At 42.3% G+C, this 13654-nt stretch overlaps 1 protein-coding gene across 1 annotated transcript in view; it reads left to right on the top strand.

Moving 5' to 3' along the window:
• The window catches only part of LONRF1 (LON peptidase N-terminal domain and ring finger 1), a 33622-nt gene extending 28651 nt beyond the window's left edge, over window positions 1-4971 (top strand). The window contains exons 11-12 of the mRNA XM_004046677.5: window positions 1001-1153; window positions 3627-4971. Coding sequence (XP_004046725.3) covers window positions 1001-1153; window positions 3627-3785 — 312 coding nt within the window. The 3' untranslated portion in view covers window positions 3786-4971. The remainder of the gene's footprint in view (window positions 1-1000; window positions 1154-3626) is intronic.
• The last annotated feature ends 8683 nt before the right edge of the window (window positions 4972-13654 follow it).

Raw genomic sequence — 13654 nt, 5'->3', positions numbered from 1 at the left:
TTTAGTTTTCATTTCAAATCTTTCAAAAGTAAAAAGTTTGCTTTTTTGTCTCTGGTGTGCTGTAGTCTTATTTTTATATTTCGAAATGTTTTCGGAGTCCCTTTGTTGTTCTTAAATGAGTCATCCTTGAAGTATGAAAGGCTGAGTCAGGCCTGGTATTTTTTCAGATGAGTTTGTGCATATGAGACAGAGCACGACCTGGCACGTAGCAAGTGGGATGTAAGTGTGCATTAAAGAAATCAGTATAAGATGGATGAGTTAAACTTAGATCTTCCCACCTGTGTTCTCTGAGACTACTCTTCTATCTCAGGCTGGAAGCCTGATGCAATTAATTTTACATTTGCAGTTTGGTGACCCAGTAGTCTAAAGAATACACTGAGGGGTTCCAGAGGTAGCCATAGCCTTGGGCCTTGCCAGCAGAAGCTCATCATTGTGTAATTGACTCTCTGACATACTGGCTTTATATGCTAACTTATTTGTTGTAGGTTTTTGTTTGTTTTTGTGTTTTGACCCAGTTCCCTAGTAAAAGATGTAACTGTGCCTGGACTCCTCCTGTTACTACTTTCTGTCATGTCATCTACAGCCTAACTACTTACCTTTTCTTTTTTTGTAGCAACTATCATCCACTTTTTTGTTCCACTGCTTTCAAAAACCATTGATCCATAAAGACAAATGGAATTCCAAATTAGACCTCTGAACCAGAACTCACTCTCAATCTTACTCTTCCCATTTGGGGGCTGTTGTAGGGTTCTGCAATATTGCACTGCTAAGTCAGCAAGGTTAGGCATAGGTCAGGCCTTGCTGTCTTTCTTTAGTCTGGTCAGCCCTATATGAGACCAGAAATATGTATTAAAGCATAGGAATAATACTCTCTGGGACGTCAGCACTGAAACAGGTATTGCCCTGTTCTTCTGATTCCTTTTTCCATTTGTGTCGGTTGGCATATGGCATATGGACGGGGGATTAGACACAGAAGTCTTACTGACTATTGTATTTCTAGGTTGAGAATGAAGATGAGATTAAGAATCTCAGAGAGCTTCATGATTTGGTTTACTCTCAAGCCTGCAGCTGGTTTCAGAATTTAAGAGACAGATTTCGAAGCCAAATTCTTCAGCACTTCGGATCAATGCCCGAGAGGGAGGAAAACCTTCAGGTATGGTGGCTTTTCTGTTCTTCCAAAAGTCACTTTTTTATAAACCCAAATTTGCACACTTCTACATTTGTTTTCTCATTGTCCTTTCTGCACTACTTTTTCTTTGACTGTCCCCTCCCCCGCACCAGCCCCACCTCATCTTTGCAATCATGAGTTCTCTAGAGCAGTGGTCTCCACTACATTCTATACAGGTAGAGGCTGGAAATACGTGTCAGCTCAGATGCCTGTAGGAGAGAGTGCCAGAGAGGGAGCAAGTCCTTAAGAGGATTTTTAGGAGTGGGTAAGGAATTAAAAATGGGATGTTACTATCTAGAAACTGTGACTGTGGGACAACTAACCATGCCTTTGAGCCCATCGCCTGTTGCTGTTATTCTTTGACAGCAGAGAGACTTACCATTTTCTATACATTTGAAATATCTTTTCTCACCTTTCTTTGTATCTCCCAACATTTGACCCAACCACTTCAATTCATTTTTGTCTCTTCATGTTTAATACCTCACTTCTCATGAAACTATTATTCTTTTAGTCTTGCTGGCATTTAGGGTTTACACTTAAGCTTAGTCTAATGAATGCGTATCTGGCACTTTCTGTGCAAGCAAAACTGCAGGAGGCATAAAAGAAGGGTCTGGCTCCTGGAAAATCTGATCATAGACTCACTAAAGCACTATGTTTTAGGCATCGTAAGCATTTTGAATTGAATTAAATGTTTTTGATTAGAAGGTGATAGATTTTACAAAGGAATGGCTGTCGGTAAATATGTGAAGATGGAGAGATAATAGATCTCATTGTAATGCACACTGCCTCATTCCCGTTTTCAAGGGTTGGTCTACATTTGTCTGAATCCCAATTGAATCCTTCACCTGAACTTGAAACACCAACATTAGGCCATCTCCACATTTAGTATTCATTCTGTTTAGCATATTGTCAGTTGCCATCTATTTGTTTTAACTGATTACTTGAATCTGATTAAACATCATAGAAATGGGCTTTGATAAGAACAGTATTGAATAAGAAATTTTAAATAACAAAACAGCTTATAGAAAAATTCAGCATAACTTTCCCATCACCTTCACCACCCTTGCCTTTTATTATCCTGTCTTCTATCACTGCTTTCTGTTAGCAGTGTTGTGTGAGTTAGGATTTGGGCAGGAAAGCAAAAGCAACCACCCTTCATTTTCCCAGAATGAAGGGTTTGATGTAGGATGTAGACTTTATATAGTAGTTGGGAGAGCTGTGGGAGTGAAGGTCAGGGATGTCACCTACAGAAGTTAGGGAATCTGCCACCAGAGATCCTGCATCAGAAACAGCCAACAGCGTGCTTCTGAAGAACTAGTGGGGAAGTGGCTATAATTCTTAGGAATCCCAGCAAGTCCGCACCGCTATCTCAGTCTACAGCAGTGGAGAAAGGGGTTTCCAGGAGCTCTCTGGAAAGTTCCTGCCCACACTTTGCAACAATCTTCAGAGGATAATGGCTTCTCTTCCAGCTTCCACACCCAACAAGAGTGCCTTTCATCGGCCAACTCTAACCTGGAACCCTATGGCAGAGGGGATTTTAGGAGACAGTTTGTAATGTCTGTGGAAAGCAGATGAGGAGGTAGCAATGCTTAGCTGACAGCGGACAATACACAAATATAGAAACCAAATCTGATTCTAGAGGGGCCTACTGAGATCAGCACTGATGTCATAGCTCCTTTTGTCATTCTGAAGCTTTATATTTTAAGTCTGATAAATAGCAATTCAAGGTTCAGTGAAGGTGGCTTACGAGTCCTTTTATGGAAATTTCTAGTTGTTTCAATAGCCAATAGTCAGCCCTCACAGCATTACCAGGACATTTTCACTGGAGATATGTTTCTTTTCTGAACAAAATTGGAAGCTGGGGCCTTTTTCTTCTGTCTTTCCAAGGGTTCCATAATACTTTGAGGAAATTTTAAATCTCAATTAACATTTCTTAATGCTTTAAATCTATAGCTCAAGAAAGTGGCTGTCAACTAGGGGCATGTTGCCCCCACAGGATATTTGGCATTACCTGGAGACATTTTTGGCTGTCACAGCTGGGTGGGAAGGTGCTACTGGCATCTGGTGGATAGAGATCAGAGATGCTGCTGAATGTGCTCTAGTGCATAGGACAGCCACATGCAACAAAGAATTATCTGGCTCAAAGTGTTGGTAGCCTGAGGTCGAGAAGCCTTGCTAGTGTAATAGGAGGAAAGAGCGTGTGTTGACTGTGGAGAGTCAGGTCTAGATTTGAATCTCGGCTCTGCCACATATGAGCCAAGAGATCTTGGACAATTTGCATTACATTGCTGAGCTTCAGTTTCCCCCGTTTTGTACTTTGCATAATTGTTAAGGACATTGGAGATAGCACCTGGCACATAGTACAAGTGCTCAATGAATAGTAATTTTTTGGTGGTTTGCTACTGTTGTTACATAAATCCTTGTTTTATTAATGCTATAAACTGTCCATTGTTTTTAGGCAGCCCCTAATGGACCTGCATGGTGTTGGTGGCTTCTTGCAGTTCTCCCTGTAGATCCACGATACCAGCTGTCGGTTTTGTCAATGAAGTCTTTGAAAGAACGGTTGACCAAGATACAGCATATACTGACCTATTTTTCTAGAGACCAATCTAAGTAACTAACTGTTTGGATCTCCCTTTAAAGTTACCCTAATCTGGCTGCATTGATGGCCAGATTGTCTGCTGCCTTTGCACATCTAGTGCTGGTTTCAGAAATTTAATGAAACTTTTCTTTTTCCTTCGACCTCCTGAATCATGTGGTTCTGCAAATGAATACCTTCAACTAGGATTTAGACCACTAAGAACTTGCACAGAAAAACACGCACTGAATGTGTGTTGAACCTCTACATTGTGAAGTTGCACTATGTACCATACTCTAAAATGAAATAAGAACTCTGTATGTCTGTGAGAGTGTGTGTGCGTGTGTGCGTGCGTGTGTGCTTGTGGGGGTTGGGTAGTGTGTGTGCATTTTCTCTGGCTTTAAAATTTTAAAACAAACAAAAAAAAAGCCATAGAGAGCAGAACTTGCCGAGGGTCATTTATTGCCCAAGTTTACAAGAGTAGCGATACAAGTTTTTGCAAATTGAATTTGCCTCAGATATATCTGTCCTAATGCTTATATTTGCACAAGTATGTAAAATATCGTGTTGAGGATCATTCTTTGTTGGAAATACTGCTCTTGCTGAACTGTCTTGACCATTGACTATGACACAGTTTCTTATTTATGTAAATACTTGCATCACAGTGGCCGACAGGCATTGGATGCAGAACCTAGAGCCAGTTTTCAGGAACAATTGTAAACCTGACATGGTACTGTGCATCTATTCATAAAACACTCAAAACTGTGAAAATATGGTTTACATTTAATTGTACATAAAGGTAAAGGGAGAACTCAATTCAGTACCAGTTAGTTTGTACATTTTAGGGGGCTTTTCACATTAACTGCCCATTTATGTAATTTATAGTTTGACATGATGTGTTTGTTTTAAAAAAAAATGCATAGTATAAACCCATTAAGGATCTGGGAAAAGAGAAGAAGTTTAATATAGAACTAAGCTTTTAAAGTTTGTTTTTGTTTTTAATTCTGGTCTCGGTGCAAATGTTAGTTATGCCTTATTCATATCACAGTTAGATCACCATGCTGCGACATGGTTTATATTCATGCTGCCCTAGAAACTTTTGTAATTATTTGTTGCAATTTGTGACTGTCCTTATTAACTTTCTTTTATGTAAGTAATTTGTAAAAGTTTCTTAAAATTTTTGCTTTTGCTTATTTAATTTTGAATAAAAGCTAAATTCCTAATACTTTTTCTTAAATTGTAGGTCAGTGTTATAAAAACAAGTCAGTAGAAGAACCAAACTGCATATGTTAAAGAACAGATGAGTTTTGCTTATGGTTTGGTGGCATTAGATATATGCTATGGTTTCCAAAAACTTTGGCCATTTTTATTTTTTGAGAAAAAAAAAGCAATTTGTTGAGGGTTTAGGCCTCGGAACCATCCCTAAAGCACTATTTTTCAACCTTTTAAAAATCCATGTCCCTTTAGGGTAAGGCTAAAATTCTTTCTTTGATGCCTCACCATTTGAGACTTCTCTTGGTTACACAGACTGGACTGTTTCTGCCCCCAGTTCCTCAGCTAGGATTTTGCAAATGTCAGTCAATCATCTTTTTTTTTTTTTTCAGAGACAGGATCTTGCTCTATGGCCAAGGCTGGAATGCAGTAGCACAATCATAACTTGCTGCAGCCTCAAACTCCTGGGCTCAAGTGATTTTCCTGTTACAGGATCCTTGGGGTGGCACTTTGCCAGCCAGAAATGTCTGTGGCCAGTGGTGCCTTCTGCCTGAGTAATGCTCATGCCCATTGGGCTTGTTCTGGCCACTCAGCCTGGCAGGCTGTGCTTGGCTTTTGCTCCCAGCCCAGATCCCTCACCTGCCAAGAGCGAACCAGGCACGGAGCAGCGAGTGGTGTGTGGGCAAGTGCATGCAGGGTCCAGACACTGCACACAGCCAGGCACACCAGCTGCTGTGTTGGGGTGGGCACCTTCATGCGAGGTTGCAGCTGGACCAGATGCACCACGTGGCTTCCACTGCAGGCACCCACATCTGGACAAGGGGAACACTGTGGCACCCAGAAGCTTGGAGATGACAGGAACCACAGAGCTCCAAAGAGGGTGTCACAGCCCTGGCTTAGGCACCGCTTAGGTCTGGACTCCCCAGATAGCTGCAGCTCTTCTTGTCACCCACAATGTGGTGAGTTGGGGGGCAAGGGGGGTATGTGTTTCAGCCCTGTTTGTGTTATAGTTCTTTCAGTTTCACCATTTAGCAAGTCCTGAGTTCTTTCCCTGCATCCAGGAAGAATGAGGTGGACAGACAACTGGAGGGTGAGCAAGGCAGAGAGGAGCTTCACTGAGTGATAGAACGGCTCTCAGGAGACCCAAAGTGCGTAGCTCCTTCCTGCAGGCAGGTCTTCCTGATGAGTGTCCAGCTTCCAGTGGAGAGAAGACCCTCAGTGGGTAGCTCTTTTCCACAGGCAGGTCATCCCAAAGAGTGTCCAGTTCTCAGCAGAGAAGAGACCTGAAGTGGGTAGCTGTTTTCCACAAGCAGGTCATTCAGAAGAGTCAAGGAGACCCACAGTGGGTAGCTCCTTCCTGCAGCTGGTAGTCTTGAGGGTCTGTTTGAGTCTTACTGAGTCTAGGGTTTTTATGGGCTCAGGAGGGGAAGTGTGTGCTGATCGGTCCATGGGCGGCCATGGGTGTGCTGGGGAAAAAGCTCCATATGTTCTCACTCCAGGCAGTGGACTCCAGCTGGAACTGGCAGCTCAGGCCCCAGGCTTCAGGCCATCCCTGGCTTGAAGGTGAGGTTTCACCAGGACCCACCCTTTTCCATCCTGCCACCATCAACATGCCATCCACAGCAACCAGGCTGTTCCTATCAAGAGGCACCGGCAGGCTTGTGCCAAACCGCCTTCAGTGCCCCCTTGGCCTCCCACCCCTGCTTGTTGGTGCCCAAAATTCAAAGGGGGTCAAGGTGGTGGGACTGGTGTGTCAGCACCACCCCTAGCATGCACACATCCAGTCAGGTTGAGATAGCACCTGGGTTCAGCCTCAACTTTGCTCCAGAATTGGAGCAGGTGTTAGGAGAGGGGAGAAGCAGGAGCAGGCACTTATGAGCCTGTGGGGGCAGGGGGGCTTCCAGGAGTGCAGGCATGCCCAGGTCTGGAGCCATAGCTGGGTGGCTGCAACTGCACCCATGAGTGTGGGGCTCCTGCCCTGCCAACTCAGTAGGGGGTGGGGCTCCCACCTGTTCCCTCCCCTATTGGATCCACTGTGTAGTAGTGTGTAAACCTACTGTGATATTAAAAGTTATATCTCCCTAGGGTATTGTGAATAACATCACAGTGGGTGTACAACCACTGTGATACTCGAAATAGTATCTCCCTAAGATACGACAAAAAATATCAAAGCGTGGACCCAGTCGTGGCATCAAAAGTAACGTCTCTGTGGATATTCCGAATAATATCACAGGGTGTACACCCCATGTGACATTAAGGGTAACATCTTAGGATGTTACGAACAACATCACAGGGTGTATGCCCCCTGTGACTTTTAAAGTAACATCCCCCTAGAATATTATGAAGAATATCATGGGTGTACACCCCGTGTGACATTAGGAGTAACATCTCCCTAGGATATTATGAAGAATACCACTGGGTGTACACCCTCTGTCATATTAGGAGTAACATCCTTCTAGGACATTATGGATAATATCACAAGGTGTACACACACTGTGATATTCGGAGAGATATCTCCCTAGGATAGAAGGTATCATATCACAGAATGTACATGCATGGTGTACACCCACTGTGATATTAGAAGCAATATCTCCCTATGAAAGTATGAGAAATACCAAAGGGAGTACACACTCTGTGCTATTAGATGTCATGTTTACCATGGATATTACAAATAATATAACAGGGTGTACACACATGAGGTACACCCACTGTGGTATTATTTGTACTGTCTTAGAGAGAGATAACAGAGTTATAACTGTAATATCTCTGAGATATTACAAATAATATCACAGTGAGTGTAAACACAGAGTACATAGTGTACACCCACTGTGATATTTACAGTAATATCTCCCTATAAGACTACAAATATTATTGAAGGGTGTACACCCCCTGTGACCTCAGGAGTAACATCCTTCTGGATATTGGGAATGATAACATAAGCCATACCCACCCTGTGACATTTTGTACACCCTTCGTGACATGAAAAGTCACACCCCCTGGTATATTACGAATAATATCAAAGGCAGTTGACGCACATGGTGTACACATCCTGTTGCATTAGGAATAATCTTTTTCTGTGATTTCCGAATAATATCACAGAAGGTGTACACACATTGTGTACACTCCAGGTGACATTAGGAGGAACATCTCCTCAAGCTGTTAGAAATAGTATTACCAGGGTTGCATACACATGGTGTACCCTCCCTGTGACATTAGCAGCAACATTCCCCTAGAATATTACGAATAACATCAGAAGGGGAGTACACACATAATGTACGCACCTTGTGAAATTAGGAGTAGCATCTCCCTACAATGTTATGAGTAATATCACAGAATGTGTACTCATATGGCATATACCCTATATGATGTTAGGAGTTACGTCCTTCTAGTATGTTAGGAAGAATACCACAAAGGTGTTCACACATGGTTAACAGCATATGGAATATTAGGATTAACATCCCTTGAGATCATTACAAATAACATCACAAGGGCTGTGCACACATGGTGCACATGCCCTGTGACGTTAGGAGTACATTTCCCTGACACATTATGAGAAATATCACAGAGTGTACACCTTCTGTGACATTTGGAGTAATGTCCCCTAGGGTAGTACGAATAATGTCCCAGGGTGTACATCCCCTGTGACCTGAGGAGTAACATATTTCTAGGATATTGTGAATAATATCACTAAATGCACAGCCCCTGTGACACAAGGAGTAACATCCACCTAGGATATTAGGAATAATATCACAGGGAGTACACCCCATGTGACAGTAGGAGTAACCTTGCCCGAGGATGTAACGAACAAATACAGAGGATGTACACGTGTGGTGACATCAGCAGTAACATCCATTTAGGATATTACGAATATTATCACAGTGTGAACACCGCCTGTGACATTAGGAGTAACATCTCCCTGGGATATTACGAATAATGTCACTGGGGCACACCCTCTGTGATATTAGCAGCAACATCTTTCTAGGAGATTACGAATGATATCACAGGGTGTCAACTCACTTTGATATTAGAAGGACTATCTCCCTAGGATATAAGCTATCTCATGTCACAGAGTGTACACACATGGTGTACACCCACCGTGTTATTAGCAGCAATATCTCCCTATGATATTATGAAAACTATCACAGGGTGTACCCTCTGTGGGTTACTAGAAGTAATGTTTACCATGGATATTACAAATAATATCACAGAGTGTACACACATGGGGTACACCCACTGCGATATTAGGAGTGATATCTCTCGAAGATATTACAAATAATATCCCAGTGGGTGTACCCCATGTGTGTACACCCACTGTGATATTTAAAGTAATATCTCTCTATAAGACTACAAATAACATCGAAGGGTGTACACCCCCTGTGACACTAGGAGTAACATCCCCCTACAATACTGGGAACAATATCACACGGTGTACACCCCTGTAACGTTAGGAGTAACATACCCCTGAATATTACTAATAATAACACAAGGTGTACAGGCATTGTGACATTAGTCGTAATATCCTGCTAGCATATTTTCAATAATATCACAGAAGGAGCACACCTGTGACATTAAGAGTAACATCCCCCTAGAACAGTAAGAATAATATCACAGGGCGTACACCTCCTGTGACATTAGGAGAATCATCTCGCTAGAATATGATGAAGAATGTCACAGGGTGTTATCCTCTGTGCCAATAGGAGTATAGACCCCTGGGAAATTATGAATACTATCAAAGGGTGTACACCCCTGTGACATTAGGAGTAACGTATTTCTAGAATATCACGAATAATATCACAATGTGTACACCCCCTGTGTCATTAAAAGTAAAATTGCCCCAGGATATTACGAAATAGAACACAGGGAGTACACCCCGTGTGACATTAGAAGTAACATCCCCCGAGGATATAGCGAATAATATCAGAGAATGTACCTGCATTGGGACATCAGTAGTAACATCTCTTCAGGAAATACTAATAATACCAAAGGGTGTACACGCATTGTGAAATTAGAAGTGAACTCCCGCTAGGATATTACGAATTTTCTGACAGGGTCTACACGCCCTGTGACATTAGCAGTCATGTTTTCCTAGACTATGATGAAGACTGTGAAAGAGTGTACAGGACCTGTGAATTACGAGTAACATTTCTATAGAATATCGCACGTAACATCACTCTGTGTACACCCCGTGTGACATCAGGGGTAACATCCCACAAAATTATAACGAAAAGTTTCACAAGGTGTACACCCTCCGTGACATGAAAAGTAACATTTCCCTAGAATACGAACTTTAGAATCCCCTAGAATTCCCTAGAATCTCACCTCTCTGATATGAGGAGTGGCACCTTACAAGGATAATATGAGTAATTTGACAAGGTGTACAAACCCTGTGACATAAGCAGTGACATCCCTCTAGGATGTTATGAATACTATCAAAGGGAATATATCCCGTGTGACAATAAAAGTAACCTCCTGTTAGGAGAACAAGAGTAACATCACAAGGTGTACACACATTGTGACGTTATTATTAATAACCTGCTAGGATATTGGGAATAACATCACAGTGTGTAGAGTCCTGTTACAACAGGATTAACATTCCCCTACAATATGACGAATAATACCGCAGGGTGTATATCCCCTGTGACTTTAGTAGTGGCATCTTGCTAGAATATGGAAAACAATGTTCCAGGGTGTGAACCAAGGGTGGCAGTAGACAAAAGATCCCAGGAAAAAGGGGGGAGTCCTATCACCCCCCTCTCCCCCCCTAAATATGACGATCCTCGGTGGTCACACAGCGTGTTCACGTTATTGTCAGTAATATCTTCTCCGCCTCTGGAAATTACCAACTATGTCACCGACGGGTGCACATCCTCTGCACTCTTTGGAGTAATAGCATTCTCTTTCCCCTTGATATTAAGAACAATATCACAGGAGTGTTTTTACCCCTAGGGGCATTCCATGTAGTATCATCCTCTCCGACACTGAAATTAGGAACAATATCACTGGGGGCGTGTCCACCCCATGCGATATTGAAAGTAATATCATCCTCTTCTCTCCTGGATCATGGGAACCATATCACTGGGGTGGTGTACACTTTCTGCGGTATTGGGAGTAAGATCATCCTCTCCGCCTTGGAATATTAGGGACCATATCACAGTAGGGCTGTACACACCCAGTGCTATTAAGAAGAATATTATCCTCCCCTGCCCTGCACATTGGAAAAAATATCACAGAGTGGGTGTACACCTCCTGGGATGGGGGGGGGGGGGGGTTATATCATCTTCTCTTCTTCTGGATAGTAGAAACAATATCACACGGGTTTGTACACTTTCTGTGATATTGGAAGTAATATCAACTTCTCCGCCTTTGAATATTAAGAACAGTATCAAGACTAGATGTACACCACCTGCGATATTGGGAGTAATATCAGCCTCTCCTCTCCATGGATATTAGGAATAATATCCCTGGATGGGTGTACACCTCCTGCTGTATGGGGAGTCATATCGTCCTCTCGCTTCCGGGCTACTAGGAACAACATCAGAGGGTGGGTGTACACAGCCTGTGATATTGCGAGTAATATCACCCTCTCCCCCTCCGGATATTAGGAACAATGTCACAGAAGGGGTGTACACTTCTTGCCATACTGGGAGTAATGACATTCTCTTCTTCCATGAATATTAGGAGCAAAATCACCGGGTGGATGCACACCCAGTGCTATATTGGAAGTAATGTCATACTCCACCCCCTGGAGATTATATTTGGATCAATATCACCGGGTGGGTGTACACCTAGTGCAATATTGAACAGAATATCATGCTCTCTCCCTCCCTGAACATTAGGAACAATATCACAGGTGGGTGTACACCCACTGAGGTATTAGGCGTAAGATTCGTATTCATCATTCCTCATTTATTATTCACATGAATATGAATTGCCAATATTAATATTAATAAATAATTGCTAATAAAGTGTTCAGATTATTAATATTAATATTAATTATTAGGAGCTAATATTACTGTTTTCTAATGAATAATATCAATATCAGTTATTAATATCAGGCGTTATTAATCATTAATATGAATCATTTATTATCATTTGTATAACTAATATTAATTATCATTATTATTGGTATGATTTTTTAAATTATATTATCAGTTATTAATATTGATAATTATTAGTTTCAATTAATTGATATTATTAATTGCAATAAGTAATATTGATATTAAAATGGATATTATCGATTATTAATTATTAATTGCATTACTAATGTTATTATTATTAATTGTGATAAGCAATATTGATATCAATATTGATATTGAAATTGATATTATTAATTGCGATAAGTAATATTGATATTAAAAGTGATATTATTAATTGCGATAAGTAATATCATGCCATTCCACTTAATATCTGTGATCTTGTTGCTAATATCCGGGCGGGGACAGCACAGTATTAATCCCAATAATCCAGAAGGTGTAGACCTCCCCTGTGATATTGTCCCTCACATCCAAAGGTGGAGAGGAAGATATATCTCCCAGTTTCACAGGGGTTGTACACCACCCCTGTGACATTGTTCTTAATGTCCAGGGGTAGAGAAAATGACGTGACTCACAATATGGCAGGGGATGAACACCCCCTCCATGATATTGTTCCTAATATTCAGGGGGGAAGAGTATGATATGTTTCCCAATATGACAGCGGGTGTACTCCCCATATCCCAGGGGATGGACAGTATCCTGATCTGTGATAGACTCTGCCACGATGCGGGGAGTAATATCATCCCCCTCTCCTTCCCTTGCTATTACGATACACATCGCACGGGGGCGGGCGACCCCCGCGATGCGGGGAGAAATATCACTCCCCCCACCCCCGATATTACGAGCCACATCGCGGGGGGGTAGACACCCCCAGTGATGCGGGGAGTAATATCTATCCCCCTTCCCCATGGATATTAGGAACCACATCTCAGGGGCGTGGACACCCTCCGCTGATGCGCAGAGTAATATCAACCCCCTTCCCTCCCTGCATGTTAGCAGCCACTGTGGACACACAGCGTATTTACCATATTTCCAGCAAGATCATCTTTTCCATTGAACCTTATGAACAAGATCACAGAGGGATGTAAACCTCCTGCGACATTGGGGGTAATATCGTTCTCTCCTCCACTGCCTACTGACAACAATATCACAGGGGCGTGTATTCCTCCTTTCATATTGAGAGTCATATCATACTTGCCTTCCATATATGAAGAACAATAGCAAAGAGGGGGGTGGACACTTTGACTATATCGGGAGTAACATCATTCTCTCTACTCCTGGATATTAGTAGCAATATCATAGGGGGATGCACATTTCTTGTGATATTGAGAGTAGTATTGTTGTCTTCCCCACTGGATATGAAAAACAGTACCACAAGGGGCGTGAAACCACCTGCCAAATTTTAGGGAATGTTATCCTCTCCGCCCCCGGATACTAGAGACAATAACACAGGGGTAATGTGCACCCACTGCTTGATTGGGAGAAGTATCATCCTCTCCCTTCTTGGATATTAGGAACAATATCACGGGGCGGGGGGTGGTGTACTGCCTCTGCGATATTGGGAGTAAAACTATCCTCTCTTCCCCTGGATATTAGGAAGTGTATCAGAGGCGGAGGGTGCACATTCCCTGCGATATTCAATGTCATCTTATGCTCTCCTTC

This window comes from Gorilla gorilla, chromosome 7, assembly GCF_029281585.2.
Source record: "Gorilla gorilla gorilla isolate KB3781 chromosome 7, NHGRI_mGorGor1-v2.1_pri, whole genome shotgun sequence".
NCBI classification, from domain to species: Eukaryota; Metazoa; Chordata; class Mammalia; order Primates; family Hominidae; genus Gorilla; species Gorilla gorilla.
Note: the sequence above shows the minus strand (reverse complement) of the source record. Positions and strands in the feature narration are given on the sequence as shown.